A 17,010-nucleotide genomic window follows, 5' to 3' on the forward strand; every position below is an offset into this window, starting at 1 on the left:
AAGGTAGAGTCCGCAGCCCATCTGTGCTGTTCCTTGGTCATCGTGCAGAGCCTCACGGTGACTGGCCCTGTCTGCCCTCGGTGTGACACGTGTGACGGATGTCCACAGCATTGGATTCCCTTGTCTCCCCGGCCTCTCTGCAGGCCGTGTCGTCCTTCCTTCCCTGGGCTGTGTGCTCACACCTCCAGGTCAGGGCCGGCTCCTGCTTTCTCTAGGCCAATGGCCGCCTAGACTCAGATTGCAGCGCATCTGCCTTTCATTTGATCCTGAGCAGTTTGGAGACGGAGGTGGCCAAACTGGGGTTCCTGGAGGCGCCCAGGTGAACGGGGTCTGGACGTGTCGGCGCACGTCTGCCTGGGCCGTCCCCGGGCTGACCCGGGAACACCGCTTCTGAGGGCCTCACCGGGCCGGGTAAGGCCCGTGCGTGTGCTCCGTGAGCGAACGGGTTCTGTGGGGCTGCGGGCCGTGTCAAGATGGCACCAAACCGGACAGACGCAGAAGCCACTAGCTTTCCCTGACTCTCTTCCCTTCGTAGGTAATTGCGCAAGGCGCCGCGTCCTGGGGACCCCACATGTTTCCCATGGTCCCTGCCACGTGCCTTAGTAAATGGGGGCTTCTACAGAGTTCCGCGGGGAGGCACGTTGCTTTTGTGGAAAATTTGCAATTGTATTTCTTTTGTACTGTTATGAAATGTCCATGGATGTCTTTTAGTAGTGGTTACATAAAAATGTAAGACTTAAATCTCTCGTGCAGAAGATTGGCAAAATCACTGATGTCCTTTATTTCCATCATTTTTGTAATTTTTTTTTAGGACGTCTAACATTTATCATTAACCCCTTATTAAATTTTTAATAATCATTGTTTAAGTATTTTTTAGTGATAATATATTATATAAAATATTAAAAATATATTATTCTTTTTTTGGAAGTCATGTGATTTAGGTATTTTCCTTTTTTGTATCAAAGGTCTTCACATGGAAGCAAAAAAATTTTTTTTTCTTTAATGTGGATTATTCCATAAAAGAGACATATACCCTTTTTATGTCTTTAACAAAAAGAACCTCCAGCTTTGTGAAGGAGAATAAACCCAAATTCAGCTCCCTGCCCAGAGCCACACTCCAGGCCAGGTCTTCCCTGACCCCTGACCCCCAGCCTGCTCGTGACTGCAGGGCCCTGTCAGAGGTCAGCTCAGGGCGGGCACCAGTGGCAGGGCCGTGTGGGGCTTCCTCCCTGCTCCCGGCAGCTTACCAACACCCAGCCTTCAAGGACCGTGTTTTTGGGGGCGCCTTGTGGCTCAGTTGGTTAAGCGTCCGACTTTGGCTCAGGTCATGATCTCACTGCTCGTGGGTTCGAGCCCCACGTCGGGCTCTGTGCTGACAGCTCAGACCCTGGAGCCTGCTTCGGGTTCTGTGTCTCCCTCTCTCTCTGCCCCTCCCTTGTTCATGCTCTACCTCTCTGTCTCTCTCAAAAATAAATAAACATTAAAAAACTAATAATAAAAAAAGAACCCTGTTTTTGGGGTGCCTGGCTTGCACAGTTGCTGGAACGTGCAGCTCTTGATCTCAGGGTTGTGAGTTCGAGCCCCATGTTTGGGCTTAAAAATCTTAAAAATAAAATCTTAAAAAAAACTACAAAAATAATCCTGTTCTTTTTTACGAACGATTTCATGAGAAGGATAAAACTATGCTGTGATCTCTAGTCGACAAGTTAAATACTCCTTTAAATGCCGTGAGGAAGAATATATCCACTAAAGACTATGTTCATGAACCTATTAATAAGAATATTGCGTAGAATACGCCTTTGGTAAATGAGTAAACTTGGCGTTTTGGCTCCTGGCATCTGGGTGTCAGTGGCCTTTGGATCCCAGCGCCGGAGCAGAATCCGCCAGGCAGGCCCTCATGAAGCTTGGCGGTGCCGATGGGTTCCGCAGCTGTGTGATGTGGAGGTGACCGTGCTTGGCTGACGATGGCAACATTTAGGATTATTTAATGGGAGTGATCCTCCCGGTGGACATTTGGACGGCTGGGTGGCTCACGGTGCCGGCCTTGGAGCCAGACCACCCGGGTTTGAATCTCGGTTCTGCCACTTGAGACCATCTGAGTTCTCTGTGCCTCACTGTCCTTGTTTGTGAAGTGGGGCCAGTGACCATAACAGCACCCCGTAGGCTCGTCGCGCTCAGTCAGTAGCACATCAGAGGTACTTGGTATCAGTTCTTATTCTAAGAGCTTTAACGTGAATACCTTCCAATAATACTACCCTTGGTTCTTAGGTCTGATTTTTAATTCCCGGACCTGAAAGGGACCTGATAGGTTAAGAAAGTGGTCCCTCATTTTACAGATGAGGAAACTGAGTCACAGGGGATGAAGAAATGTGACAAAGAGCACAACACTGTCTTTCGGCAGAGCTGTGTTTGTAGAACCCAGGTGAGCTGCCTCGCACTGCCAGCTCCACCGCCCCCCCTCCCGCCCCCCGATCCATTCTGCTGCCTTTCATCTGTTTAAAAACAGAAAGGGAAGTTGGACCCGTGGAACCCTGGGCCTTCAAGCAGCTGATGTTGGTTTTACCTCTTGTTTTAGCCTCAGAAGGGGAAGCTGACCCCGAGCCCTGTGGACTTCACTATCACTCCCGAAACCTTGCAGAACGTCCGAGAGGTACGTGCACTTCCCACTTGAAAGCCAGAGATGTTTTCTTGGTGACTGGACCCCGCAGACAGACCGTTGACCAAGGGTTCCTTCTTTGGGTATGAGGTCATCAGCAAGAGTAACGTTCTGATTATCTCTGTACCCAAAATAGCCTGGATTTTTCGTTTGACTTCTTTTTTTTTTAATGTTTATTTGTATTAGAGAGTGTGTGTGTGTGCGTGCGTGAATGTGAGTGGGGGGAAGGGCAGAGAAAGACAGAATCCAAAGCAGGGCTCCAGGCTCCAAGCTGTCAGCACAGAGCCCGACTAGGGGCTCGAACTCACAGACTGTGAGATCATGACCTGAGCTGAAGTCGGCCACTTAACTGACTGAGCCACTCAGGCGCCCCTGGTTTGATTTCTTTTTAAACTCGGTAACTACTTCGAAGAAGAATGCTTTTCAGAGGCTGCTCCGGAAGCCTGTATGCCCACCATGGTCCCCCCCTCTCCTCCCGGTTCTATTGTGCTGCAGTCAGAGCCCCTTTTCCCCGAGTCCCGACCACCCCTGCACCCCTCACTTCTTAGCTGGCCACCTGCTCTCTTGTCCGAGGGCCTGGCTCTTCTTCCCTGCTGTCGTCCTGCATTCTGCTGTCCGGACCCTGTCATCTGGGTTAAAGGCAAGTCTGGGAGGCCTGGGGCACAGGAGCGGTTATTGGCCTCCCTGAGGAGGCAGGGGTGCGTCCTCAGGTGCCTCTCAGAAAGTCCCTTTACCATCTGGAGGGGACAGGACCCCCATGGTCCGGTTGGCTTGTACTCTCACAGGGATTTGAACGTGACTGGACACGTGCAGGGAGTGCAGGTGGTAGTGACGGGCTGAGGCTGCGGCCGCGGCCCGGATCTCACTGCCCTGGTCCCTCCCCGGCCTCGGCTGTTCAGCCCGAGAACTACCCAGTAGTGTCCCAGTTGGCGCTCATGCTCTTAACTGGTTTGTGTTTCTTAGGAATCTAAACAATACAGAACCAGGTGACAGAATGGGAGAGGGGAGGGGGGCTGAGTAGATCCAAGAGCGTCTTGTAAAGAGCACCCAGCCAGATCCTTTGAACGAGTTTGTTTTGTTCCTTCCATCGTGTCCTGCGTGTACCTTAATGGTACCTTAATGTGTACCTTAATGTTTCTCTTTTTGCCTGGCCTTGGTCTAATTGATTAAGGTCGCAAGGGTTTTTTTTTCTGTTAGCGTACTGTTACTTGCTCCTTTTTTCTCTAACATCCTGTTTCTGTTTTCCTAACAGTTATCCCCAAATGTTCAAACATGCAGAGACAATCATGCGTTTCAGTAACAACACGGAGAACAAGAACCTTCTGCCGGAAGGTTTATAACATTTTCGCATTTTCCTCCTACCACACCCTTGTTTGTTGAAATGGTCTGAAATCTAAGGTCAGGTTTGTCTGTTTCATTTTTCTCAGTGTTAATTAAGCCTCTGTTGGCTTAGAAGCCATTTCTCATAGTTGCCTGAACTATCACAGGCAGGATTTAACTGTCACTGCTTCACTGGAGGTGTCACCGTGGTCATCGCTGCCTGTTGCTTCCTCTCCCATTCTCGTGTGTCTTCAGTTTATTTTCTGTGTTGCTGGAGTACATCCTAGAGTCATTCTTTCAGAAAGGGCAAGGAGTGAACTTACATCCTTGAGTGTCTAACAGACACTAGACACTGGAATCCTAGTTTGTCCAGGTCGAAGACTCTGGCTCTAATTTCATTTGCCCTTAGAACTTGGGAAGTAGCTGCGTGGTGTTCTGGTGCCTCGTGATGCTGATGATGACCTGATCCCCAAATTTGTGCGAGCTCATCTGTGTCTCCTCCCTCTTCCTTACCCAGCCCTGAAAACTTCCAGTATCTCCCCATCCTTAGCATTGTGGAACCTCTAAGCCCTTGCCCGGATTTTGATGTTTCCTTAGTCAGTGTGCCTGCTGTCTTTCCTTCAGCTCTGTGACCATCTCTCAGTGTCTCTTAGACGTGTCCCAGCAGAGTCCTCGGCTCGGTCTTCCAGCTCACTGATTTGCTCTTTGGTTGGTATGGAGCCCAGCTATTGAAACGTTTGCTTAGGGCGCCTGGGTGGCTCAGTCGGTTGAGCGTCCTACTTCAGCTCAGGTCATGATCTCACGGTCTGTGAGTTCAAGCCCTGTATCAGGCTCTCTGCTGACAGCTCAGAGCCTGGAGCCTGCTTCGGATTCTGTGTCTCCCTCTCTCTCTGACCCTCCCCTGTTCATGCTCTGTCGCTCTCTGTCTCAAAAATAAATAAACGTTAAAAATAATAATAAAAATAATAATAATAATAATAATAATAATAAAAGAAACGTTTGCTTCAACAGCAGTGTGATTCATCTCCAAGCAGTTCCTCTCGCAAGATAGCGCCTCTTCCTGCAGACACACGGCCCTTCATCTCTCTTCCTGGTGATCCTGTTTGCTGACGTCGGCCTCTTTTTCTTGCTTTTATTTTCCTCAAGGGTCTATTGGTTTTTGGGTGTCAGCTTATGTTTATATAAACGAGGATCAAACGTGTGTGGCCTTGTTAACCAGACTCTCTGTCCTCAGCCCAAATGATAATCTGTCCTTGTGGTTACACACGCACACTCTACCTGAGGAGCTCTGCTGCAGGGGAGGGGCATTCGGCCCTGTGGGCTCTCTTTGAAGGTGTGCAGGTGGCTTGTCTTCTGGGGTCAGAGCCTTGTCGTCCTGCATTGTGGCCGTAAATGGGGACGCTCGCCCAGCCTGCTCTGGGAGCGTCCTGGGTGGGAAGTCCCCCTCGAGGGGGACACGCTGACCCCAAAGGCCGCCCATGGCCAGTTCCGCCATCCCTGTGACTGCCCCGCCCCGACTGCCCCTTCCCCGGGTGGGCCCCACCTCTGACCTCAGGGCTGCCCAGGGCCTGCTGGGAGCACGCGTGTGCAGAGCTCTGTCTTCTAACCGCAGGACGTGGTTCCCTGAGCCGGGAGCTTCACTGTCCGTGCGCTTTTATTCACAGAAACACTTCACCGGGCTGGTCTTTCTCTGTGTAGCTTGTTTTTTTGTTTGTTTGTTTATGCCAACATCATGTCCCCGGGAGGAGGGGTAAAGTGAATTATTAGTCAGAATCTTTAGCTGGGCGTTGAGAGCTTTTCTTTTTTGCCAGTTGCCTGAAAGAATTTTAATGCAGACTGCTGCTGCTTTTTAGTTTTTGGAACAAATAGCCTCTCTGTAGTTATTTTTAGAACTTTGTCTTGAATCAAGTCTTTTTTTAGAGCTCTCTGCCCTTGGGGCCAGCAGGTCCCTGCACCCCAGTTCCGGCGCTGCCCGACAGGGGAGACCAGTCACGGACACTGCTGGCCCCTGAGGTGTGGCTAGTCTGAACTTAGATGAGCTCTGGGTGTCAGGTCCTGACTGGATTTCAAAAAGAAAGAGAATATAAATGTAATTAAAAAAAAAAATTTTTTTTTTTTTAACGTTTATTTATTTTTGAGACAGAGAGAGACAGAGCATGAACAGGGGAGGGTCAGAGAGAGAGAGGGAGACACAGAATCTGAAACAGGCTCCAGGCTCTGAGCTGTCAGCACAGAGCTCGACACAGGGCTCGAACTCACAGACCGTGAGATCATGACCTGAGCCAAAGTCAGACACTTAACCGACCAAGCCACCCAGGTGCCCCTAAATGTAATTTTTAATATTGATTATATGTGGAAGGGAGAGTTTGGACCTTTTGGTTGGTTTTAGCTGTTTCCTTTTACTCCTTAAAATATAGCTACTAGGAAATTTTAAATTACATAGGTGGTTCCCATTTTGGCTGCATTTTGTTTCTGTGAGACAGCAGTGCTCCAAACTCCACTTTAGTAACTGGGACCAGCGAGGTGAAGGCTTCTAGAACAGCTACCTCTGTTTATATTCACTTCCCACAAGAAATCATCATCCACCTGTAACCAGGTTCTTAGGTCTACAGAGGAAGCATCCAGAAGGTTTAGTCAAGCATTGATGTCAATTGTTTTCTTTAAATGCCCTTGAGGGGTGCCTGGGTGGCTTAGTTGTTTGAGTGTCTGGCTCTTGATCTCAGCTCAGGTCTTGATCTCATGGTCATGAGTTCAGGCCCCGCATTGGGCTCTGCACTGGGAATGAAGCCTACTTAAAAAAACAGTAAATAAATAAAAAATAAAACTAAATGTAAAAAATTTTTTAAATGTCCTTGAAATAAATGCCTTCGCTTTTCAAAATTGCATAATTGGGAGCATAGCATTTTTTTTTAATGTTTATTTTAGGGAGAGACAGCATGAGCAGGGGAGGGGCAGAGAGCGAGGGAGACAATCTGAGGCAGGCTCCAGGCTCCCAGCTGTCAGCACAGAGCCCGACAACGGGGCTCAAACCCACGAACCCTGAGATCGTGGCCTACGCCGAAGTCCAACGCTTAACCGACTGAGCCACCCAGACCCCAATAATTGGGGGCATTTTTAAGTTGATTATTTTTTTTTAAAACCTTTTGGGTGTATGTGTGACCGGTTGCCCGTGGCCCTTACACGCTCTTGGCAACTTCCTCGGGCGTTTTTAGGTCGTGTTGCTTGGCAAGAAGGAGCTTTCCAGATCTGATCTAGGTGATCGGGACAGCTCCGAGAGAGCCGGCATTCTGTGCGGACCGTGTGGACGCCTGTTGTCTGCGGGCAGCTGTTGAGTAATTCAGTCTGTTAGCTGACTCGACCATGGGTTTTACGAAAATCACCCAGCTTTGTGTTCGGTTTTTATCTGCACCGATTGACTGACTGTGGAGTGATCTCCCTTGGCACCTTCGTTCCTGACGTCTTGCTTCTGTTGTCGTAGAGAGCCCTGCTCCCCAAGTTTCTCATCAGGGGCCATCTCAGCTCAACCAGCTGTGTCATCACGCAGCCGCTGACGGGCGAGCTGCTGGTCGAGAGCTCGGAGGCCGCCATCAAGAGCATAGAGCTGCAGCTGGTCCGCGTGGAGACGTGCGGTAAGGGCCCTGCGGCCGGCGTGCCGAGGGGGCAGCGGGCGGAAGGGCGCACCTCCCGCTTCCGGGACGTGTCCGTGTGAGAAGGCGCCACGCGGAGGGAGGCGGCTCGAGTCGCGTGGGGCAGACGGCAGCGCTGGGTGAGCGGGGTGACACAGGTGCTCACGGAGTCCCCGGGGTCTCTCGCTCGGCCCGTTTGGACACCCGCTGTGTCCTGACCGCTCGGCGGCCCGCCTCCCCCAGGGTGTGCCGAAGGATATGCCCGAGATGCCACGGAGATTCAGAATATTCAGATCGCCGACGGAGATGTTTGCCGGAGCCTGTCTGTCCCCATATACATGGTCTTCCCCCGGCTGTTCACCTGCCCTACGTTGGAGACCACCAACTTCAAAGTGGGTAAGCGCACTGGCTCCCTGCCCCGGGCCTGCCGGGGTTCTCCCGCGAAGGCGGGGCGCCCAGACCCACACGGGTCTGCTTGGGGCGGGCTCGGCCCAGAGCACCCAGTCCTCCGGCCACTCAGCAGGAGCTCCCCCGAGAGGCTGCCGTGCCAGCCCTGACCGTACACGTGAGCGGCGCCGGCCCTCCACGGGGAGACAGCGTGGCCCTGTCGCTGTAGGGCAGGGACCGTGGGTTCGAGAAGGAAACTAGCACACCGGGGAGCAAGCCCGCCGTGTGCGTGAGGAGGTCAGGCAGGCTCCTCTGATAGGCCGGCATTTGGGGGAGACTCGGAAGTGACCATCAGTGTGATCACCGTGAAGACTGCTGTCTTCCACCAGCTGGCGGTGTCTTGGTCATTTTCCATGACGAATATTTGTGAAGCCCCTTGAGTGCTTTTACCTGCCATGTGACCTCATAACAAGCACGTCGTGGGGTCAGGACATCCGTGGCAGGAGCAGAGGGCGCCAGACTCCGCTGTTTGCCAGACACGTACAAGGACGGCGACGTCTGCTGAAGACAGCGTGGGGTCAGACCTGACCCGAGCTAAGCTGCTGTGACTTTTTTTTTTTAATTAAAAAAAAAAAATGTTTTTTTAACGTTTACTCATTAGTGAGAGAGAGAGAGAGAAAGAGACTGAGCATGAGCAGGGCAGCGGCAGAGAGAGAGGGAGACACAGAGTCCAAAGCAGGCTCCAGGCTCTGAGCCATCAGTACAGAGCCCGGAGTGGGGCTTGAACTCCCCAACCGTGAGATCATGACCTGAGCCCAAGTTGGACGCCCAACAGACTGAACCACCCAGGCGCCCCGCCGCTGTGACTTTCCTCACAAAATGTGTATGATTATCGAATAGCTGGTGTGTGCCCACAGCAGAGAGGGCAGGGCGCCAGGGGCTGGAGTGCAGAGCGAAAGCCCTCCGCTGCCCGCTTCCCCCCGCAGGTGCCCCCCTGGCGACCAGCGTCAGGCCCCCGGCACGCTGCCCACGGCGTCCTAAAGGCCATGTTTTACTTCAGCGTACTTTGATTTTAAGCCAGAAGGAGGAGCTTATCTGTTGCTTTCTCACTTGGTTTTTCTACATAAACTTCAAGAGCTCTAAACATTTTTGTTCTTCTGTGCTGTGTTTTAAGCACCTAACTTTTTGCATGCTATTTCTATCAGATTTAGAAAGTGTCCGTATAACATGTCATGCGAGCCTGCGATTCTTCCATATAAATCACGCCCTCAGTCCTTCAGCCGGGACAGCAGTAATGCTCTTCAGACCTGATCGTGAATTTCGTGTGGTTTGGGGCTGACAGGCTCCCGGACACCGGTAGGGACTTGGTGGGGCTCACAGGCCGCCGGACACGGCTGGTCGGGAGCGAACGCAGCAGAGGGAGGGCCCGATGGCTGGGCCCCGCAGCTCCCGTGGGCCCTGGAGTTGCCATCCATGGGCCCGGCTGAGGTGAGGCTCCGGGCGTCTGGCTGGGGGGTGGGAGCGAGCCGTACGTCCTAAGTGTCCAGCGGTACCTGCGTGCGCCCCCTTCAGCTTTGCTGGTGCTGACCACACGTGACCCAGTGCCCCGGGCCCGGGTCCTCCCGCGGGGACCAGCTCAGGGCCCCGGAGCCTGGGGGTAATGGCTGTTCTGCCCCGTGTTCTCTGCAGTAAGGAAAGCCAGCACCAGCTCCCTGACCTGGGCCTTCCCAGCCTGCCGAGCGTCCAGCCATGCCGTGCCCCCTCCAGGGAGGACGGCAGGGGGGCGGGGGAAGACGACGGCCACCAGAGTCCCATCAGGCCTTTCGAGTGCCGTGGCGATCGTCACCATGAGGAGAGAGACGGGGGCACTGCTGGCCCACAGCTCCTGCCAGGGCCACCCCCTCCCCCCCCAGGAAGGCAGACAGACACCCTCGGGGACACTATCCTCAGGACTCCAGCCACGAGGGCCTTGGGTGAGGTGACTGCAGAGCCCCTTCCCCAGCCGAGCTGCCTTGGTGCTTGGCCCTGGCCTCTTGGCACGGAGCTCCCCGCTCACACACCGCTTTTGCCGTCATCAACGAGAGACCGTTCTTTGAACCGGTGTCTGGGGTGAATTAACCCCTCCCGCAAAGAACAACAGTGAAACCGCAGTCTCTCATTTGGGGCGGGAGACAGGGACCCACACAGCTGGCCAGTTCCCAGTCGGTTCTTCCATGAAGAACTGTTGGAAGGAAAAAAAAAAAAAAGCAAGACTCTGAATGAGCAGAAAGGATTCTAGAAGATTCTCTCTGGTAAGGACAGAGGATGAGGAAAGTGTGGTTGAAAAGCTGACCTCTTCCTGTTCCAAGGAGAGAAGACAAATTCCCCTAGAGAGAGTCCTCCCCGGTTCCCCTGGAAGCTGAGGGTGACCGTCGCGGGTCGCGGGCACAGAAGCCCCCAGGGCTGCCTGTGCGCCCCTCACCTTCAGAGCCGGGCGGTGGGCGTGTGGCCTCTGCTGCGGGGGCAGGTGAGTGAGACGCCCGTTCTTTCTTTTCTCAGAATTTGAGGTTAACATCGTTGTGCTTCTCCACCCCGATCACCTCATCACCGAGAACTTTCCGCTGAAGCTGTGCAGGATGTAGCCCAGGAGTGGGCAGTGTGGACGGCGGGAGCTGCGGGGCGGAAATGCGGCTGCGGGGGGGGGGGGCCCCCCGACCCATGGGAGCCGAAGCCCGCAGCTTGTGCTTCCTTTCTCGATGAATCTGTGTCAGAAACGGAGCTGACCCCCGACCACAGTCGCCGTCGAAGCTTCTGCTTCCAGTGCTCGCCTCTCGTCAGACCTCTTCTTTAAGACTCAACAGGACTCCGTTGTTTTTGGCCAGATCGCTTGGCAGAAAGCAAAACTTCCTGGGACTCCTGACTTAACTGCCCCCTTGTAGAGGCAGTAAAACTACAAACAGCCGTTTGTGCTTGGCCGGACAGTCGGATCCCTGAGGCCGAGGAAACCCTCCGCACCGAAGACTCCCCGGCAGCAAAGCAGCTTCGCCGGACGGTCACGGGCAAGCTTCCGGCTTACGACGTTTGTGGATTCCGCCCGCGCGGGGCTGCGGGGACGGGGTCTGCGGATCATCCGCGCGGGGCCGCAAGGCGGCATCCCCTAGAACGGTGTAGCATTTTTTCCCGACTCAGTTCTGTAGTCCTTTTGTAACATTTTTCATAACAACTTCCAAGTTTTGAGGGAACTGGAATAAAGCGTCCCTTCCTGGCACGGGAGGAAAAAACGTCTGTCTGCACCTGTTGTTGCTGGGTGGGTTCCGAATGGCAGGAGACCTGTGCCCGGGGCAGTAGGCGAAGACCCCTCTGCGGTGGGTGGTGCTGGGAAAATGCCCCGGACGTGATGAACTTGGCCTGCCCCCAAGCCTGTGACGGAGGTGCGTTCGGTAAAGCCACGCGGCTCGCGGAACGTGAGCCTGTTGCGACGCGTTTCTTCCGTCTGATCCAGCCATTGTTTCTGTTGGTCCGCAACGAACAGGCCTCAGAAATAAGCCGTGTGCTTCGCACGTTCCCTGGACTCCCTGGCGGTCCCTCCGCCCGGTCAGGCCTGAGCAAGGCGGCCGGCTGACCACCACCCCCCCGGCCACGCCGCTCTCTTCCGCGACTGCGTCCCGCGACGGGTGAGGCCCAGGACGCACACGCCTGAGTCAGGCACCGCCTTATCTTGGGGCTTCGCCAGCGAAACTGACAGCGCTTATCCACGGAGTCATTCCGAAGCTGGCTCCCAGAGAACGCATTTCCGGTTTATAAATCGCCCTTTATGCTCACGTGACATTAATAATTGTCTTTGATGATGTGTTTAGAGTATCAGAAGACAAAGAGGCCATACTTTCTGGGAAACTTCAAAGGCAGAAGTCATTTTTAGTGAAAAAAGAAAAAAGCTAACTAAGAATTTTGAGAAAAGGTTTGGGATGTATGTTGCTATAGAATTTATTTAGTTGACCGTTTTATGGATATAAATATGACGACTGCCCTTCTTAGGGGCTATTAACTCAAGACCTGCCAGCAGCCTGGCCGCTTTGATTTTCATCTCATTGGATCCCGAGCGGCCCAGGCAAGGGCCTCAGGCTGGCCATCTCCTTCCCCTTCCTGGCCAGACACCTCCCGTGGCTTTTTAAGGGAAACACAGATGTGTAGATATCTCGGACAGCCGCAACCACCCGGCTACTGTCCTGGCTGGCTGGGGCCGGGGTATCCGCTGTCAGGTGCCCGGGGCTGCCAAATTCGCCCGTTAGGGCAAGAGCAGAGGAGGGGGAGGGGAAGGAAAGAGTCTGAACCGTGAGTGCCTACCTGTATTAATTTGGAAACGCCCCTCGAGGCCGGAACGCACTTGGGCCGTCAGAGATCGGCAGGCGAGGGGCCTGGCTCCGGTTCTCCGCCATGTTGTAACTTCCGGCGTAAAGGCAAGAGGTAGATCAGAAGTCAGGTGTGAAAAAGCCATAGCGTTTGTGCCTGAATTCGTCTAGTCGATGTCCTGAGCCTACCTGCTCTGGTAGCTGGTGGGGAAGAACACCCTGGTGCCCTGTCTGCCCCCACCATTGGAATCTCGTAATTCCCAGTCTGGGTCTGAATTCTCCTCTTAAAGCTTGGGGGGTGGGTGGGTGGGGGGTGGCGCCGGGGTGGCTCCATCTGCTTCAGATCCTCTGTCCCCGCCCCTGCCCCTCCCCCACTTGTGTGCACCTGCGCATGTTCTCTCTCTCTCTCAAAAGTAAATAAACGTTTAAAAAAGTATTTAAAAAACTTTGGGGGAGAAGATTACCTCCACGTGCAGGCAGAGATGCGGGCTGTGGCAGATGGCTACACTCTGGGATCCCACGATCCCTTTCAGAATTTTTTTCCGAAATAATGTGCTTCCATGAACCCAAGGCCACCTGAGTAAGGACTGACTTCCAACTCCTTTGCTGCTCGGTGTGGTTGTGTGATGAGGAGGCCGTGGGCCCAGGAGCAGCCTGCCGCCCAGCCCAGCCTAGCCGGAGCTCAGCGCCCTCAGGGATGGTGGAGAAGTGGGACACCCGTCCCCGAACGTGTAAGAACAGCTCACCTCCCCACCCTGTGTGACCACAGGAGGAAGGAAGGGACACCTCTCCAGACCCCCAGATTGCCGGGAGGCTTGGCAGCCCAACCCCACCCCAGAGCGGGTGGCGGGAAGGGCAGGAGCCCCACACTGGGGCCTGGGCCTGGTAGGGCCGGAGGTACCCACGCGTGTGCAACAAACATCTTCGTGACCCTCCGAGCTGCGAGATGGCTTCGAGGCTCTCAGGGGTCCAGAACCCTGCTTGGGTCGGCCGGCCAAGTGCCAGGATGGGAGGAAGCCCAGTACCCCTGGAAGCTGCCATCGCCACCCATCAGGTGGCCATGCCCGGCCCCACCCAGGAAAACCTCCCTGACCCGAGTGGAAGGACCCAGGGCTGGTTTTCACAGTTACTGGTCAGTCGATTAAAAGGACTAAGTTGCTGGTTTCCCTGGAGAGAAGGGCCAGCTTAGCACCAAGAGTGAATTCAGGGAAGACAGCTGCACGGCATCCTTGTATCCTCTGCTTTGGGGGGAGAGCTGCAGCGGGCTTGCGAGGGTGGGCTCGAGGGTCTTGAGCCGGCCCCGACCCGTCCTTGAACCTTGTCAGGAGGTGCTGCCTCCAGCGAGGCTCCTCCTTTCCCTCCAGAGGGTGCGCCTTGAGCTGCCTGCTCGGGGTGGGGGTGGGGGGTGCTCAACCCTGGCGATTCTGAGTCACTGGATGTTGAGATACCAGCCGTGGGGGCACCTGGGTGGCTCAGTCGGTTGAGCGACTGGCTCAATTTTGGCTCAGGTCAGGATCTCACAGTTTGTGGGTTCGGGTCCCGAGTCGGGCTCTGTGCTGACGGTGAGGAGCCTACTTGAGATTCTCTCTCTCCCTCTCACTCTGCCCCTCTCTCTCAAAATAAATCAATAAACTTAAAAAATTAAAAAAAAAAAAAAGAGAGACCAGCGGTGGCTCTGGGTCTAATGGGAGTAGGAGATACGTGAGCGTTTGTTGTCGTTTAGGATCTGGCCCCTTCCACAGTGCTGTGCACGTATCATTCAGCCGAATGGTGATCCTCGGAGGAGGGAATGGTTACTCTCCGCGTGGCTGATGGAGGGATCAGAATTGACGGAAGGCACTGCCCGCGCCTCCCCGCCCCCCGGGGGAGCTCTGTTTAACGAGGTCCAGTTTTACCTGCGCCAAACCCCAGGCCACCCTCACCTCGCTCGGTGCGGGCCTCACTGTGCCACGTCAGCGACATGCTTCTCTGCCCTTTTCCTCCTGTTTCCTGTCCCACGTTGGCTGCGTCACCGTGTCGGCCGAGGGGAGCTCAGGGCTCTGCTGCCTTTGTTCTCAGTGATGGCCTCCGTTTTGATGAGGTGAATCAAAGGAAGATGAAATCAGGAGACAGGAAATCGTTTGCCGCTGAATGCCGTTAAGGAGTGAGGTGAGTGACAGAAGACCCACAAGTCCAAGACAAATCGTACACTCGTCCTGATTTCCTTTCTGGAAAGTGAAAATGTCAGGGAATGTTCTCGACCAATTCAGCCCACTGTAGTGTCTTGTAGTAATGACCTCACAGTGGCCTTGTTGAGGGGGTTCTGTTATCCCCACTTCGCAGCTAAGCAAGCTGAGGCCCAGAGAAGCTGTGAGCTGCCCGAGCCACATCGCTCTGTAGGTTTCCTGGCCCGATCATCCGCCCCCACGGCCCCGACTTCCCACACCAAGAGAGAATTAGAATAGCCATCGCCAAAGACGCACGTGATCTTGTTCATGGGGGGCCACCTGTTCTTCATGCACCCCTGCTGTCAAAGCCACTCTTTGTAATTGCCACTGGTTGTCAAAGAGGCAGAAGAAAGTTTTATGTGGAGAAACCTCTGTCCATGGTCAGGCTCATCCAAGCTAACGGATGTTGGGACCAGCGTAGAGCTGAAAAGTCACAAGGCAGGGCAACTGCTTGGGAAAATGCTCCGAGAAGAGAAGGCCACTTTTGGGCATGAACAATTCTGGAACGCCAAGGTGGGCAAAACTAGACACTCGGGCAGAAAAAAAGTGCATGCGTGTGGGTCCAAGAGGTGGAGGTGAGAGTAAGTCTCCTGGGTCAGTGTCTTCACTCTGACCACCAAAACCTATTTATACTCGAGACCGTCAAGAGTGGCTGGAATAGTCAAAGAACGTGACTTTACTAAGAAACCTAAGGGTACCTAGTTTACAGACTCAAAGCTGACCCATCTACACTTACACAAAATGCAGTGAAGTGATGGAGGGAGTAAAGGCAAACCGGAGTGATAGCTCAGTGAGGAGTCGTGACACACAATTCTGCTTTCCTGAGAATGTCGCTGGTAGAATGGGGCCACCTCGACCCCCGCCAGGTTAGGCAGGATTCCAAGTGCTGCGGGGTTTTTCACATCCAAACCCAGCCAGGCCCTCTGAAACCTTGCATTAACATACAAGAAGCATACTCTGGAGGTTTTAAGTACTTAGAAAAGTACAAGACATCATTTGCACCTGTGTCTGCAAGACTGTTGTCAGATTTTGGGAGCATCCCCTTGACCAAGACCAAGGGGGCGGAAAAACCAAAATATTGGATTGCCTGTGATTGGCATCAACTGTCACTCCAGCGATGCCTCTGTTTGGTTCCCTTGGCAACGTCCAGGAGGGGCAGGAGGCTGGGGTTCCCTGAGGTAGGGTTTGTTAAACAAGTGCTCCGTGAGATGGGATGTTGTCACTTCCTTTCTCAGGGGTCACCCATCTGGGGGACAAAGGACTAGGGCTTCAGAACCATCACTTCTGGGTCTTATGTGATGGGATGGGACCGGCTTTCCTGTTTTAGACCAGCAGCCACTGATCAGGCCCCCTGAGGGAGGCTGGGCCAGCAGCCCAGACATATTGCTGCTTGATGCACCAAGAAAAGGGTACGTACAGACTTAGTTGACGAAAGGTTGTGGAAAAGAGCAGAAAACTAAAATCAAGTATTCATTTTAATTTTTTAAATGTTTATGTTTTAATTTTTTTAATGTTTATTTTTGAGAGAAAGAGACAGAGTGTCAGTGGGGGAGGGACAGAGAGAGAGGGGGAGGGAGAGACACAGAATCCGAAGCGGGCTCCAGGCTCTGAACTGTCAATACAGAGCCCAATGTGGGGCTCGAACCCATGAACCGCGAGTTCATGACCTGAGCTGAAGTTGGACACTTAACCAACTGAGCCATCGAGGCACCCCTCGTTTTAGTTTTAAAATAGTTTTCAACACCAAATGTATTAAAACACAAAACACAAAAAACAGGTAAATTCAAGAGATGAGTATTGATTCCCTGAAGTGTTTACCACCATCTTCCTTTATATCTTACAGAAAATAAATATTTTTTTAATGCATGGAAAATTTGCAAAAATCAGGTATACATTCTTCCAAAAAAGAAAGAAAATTTCAATAAAATGTTAATAAGTAGAAATTGCCCAAGCCACACAGTCTACCATATTGCAATAAAATTAGAAATTAATACCAAAAGAAAAATTCAGTATAACCATTTGTAAATTTTATAACAGTCTTCAAAAAGAAAATCAGAACTTTATTTGCAGACCTTTTAAAATTTAATGAAAATGAGGGGCGCTTGGGTGGCTCAGTAGGTTAAGCATCTGACTTCTGCTTAGGTCACAATCTCATGGTTCATGGGTCTGAGCCCTGAGTTGGGCTCTGTGCTGACAGCTCAGAGTCTGGAGCCTGCTTCAAATTCTGTATTTCCCTCTCTGCCTTTCCCCTGTTTGTGCTCTCTCTCTGTCTCAAAAATAGATAAGCATTTAAAAAATTTTGGGGGGGCGCCTGGGTGGCTCAGTTAAGCATCTGACTTCATCTCGGGTCATGATCTCGTGGTTCGTGGGTTCGAGCCCCGCATCGGGCTCTGTGCTGACAGCTCGGAGCCTGGAGCCTGCTTTGGATTCTGTGTGTCTCTCTCTCAAAAATAAATAAAAATATTTAAAAAAATTTTTTTAATTTA

The 17,010-nt window shown here is 52.9% G+C and overlaps 1 protein-coding gene across 2 annotated transcripts in view; it reads left to right on the forward strand.

Annotated features, from left to right (window-relative positions):
* The window catches only part of VPS26C (VPS26 endosomal protein sorting factor C), a 51,178-nt gene extending 35,093 nt beyond the window's left edge, over positions 1 to 16,085 (forward strand). The window contains exons 5-8 of one of the 2 annotated variants that reach the window (XM_040483930.1): positions 2,576 to 2,650; positions 7,455 to 7,605; positions 7,846 to 7,998; positions 14,041 to 16,085. In XM_040483930.1, the coding sequence (XP_040339864.1) occupies positions 2,576 to 2,650; positions 7,455 to 7,605; positions 7,846 to 7,998; positions 14,041 to 14,129 (468 nt within the window). In that variant the 3' untranslated portion in view covers positions 14,130 to 16,085. Of the gene's footprint in view, positions 1 to 2,575; positions 2,651 to 7,454; positions 7,606 to 7,845; positions 7,999 to 10,527; positions 11,254 to 14,040 lie in introns of those variants that run through there. The other variant, XM_040483931.1, reaches the window with a different exon arrangement.
* Positions 16,086 to 17,010: the final 925 nt, after the last annotated feature.

Source organism: Herpailurus yagouaroundi, unplaced genomic scaffold (genome assembly GCF_014898765.1).
Source record: "Herpailurus yagouaroundi ecotype Mexico unplaced genomic scaffold, PumYag 162, whole genome shotgun sequence".
NCBI lineage: Eukaryota > Metazoa > Chordata > Mammalia > Carnivora > Felidae > Herpailurus > Herpailurus yagouaroundi.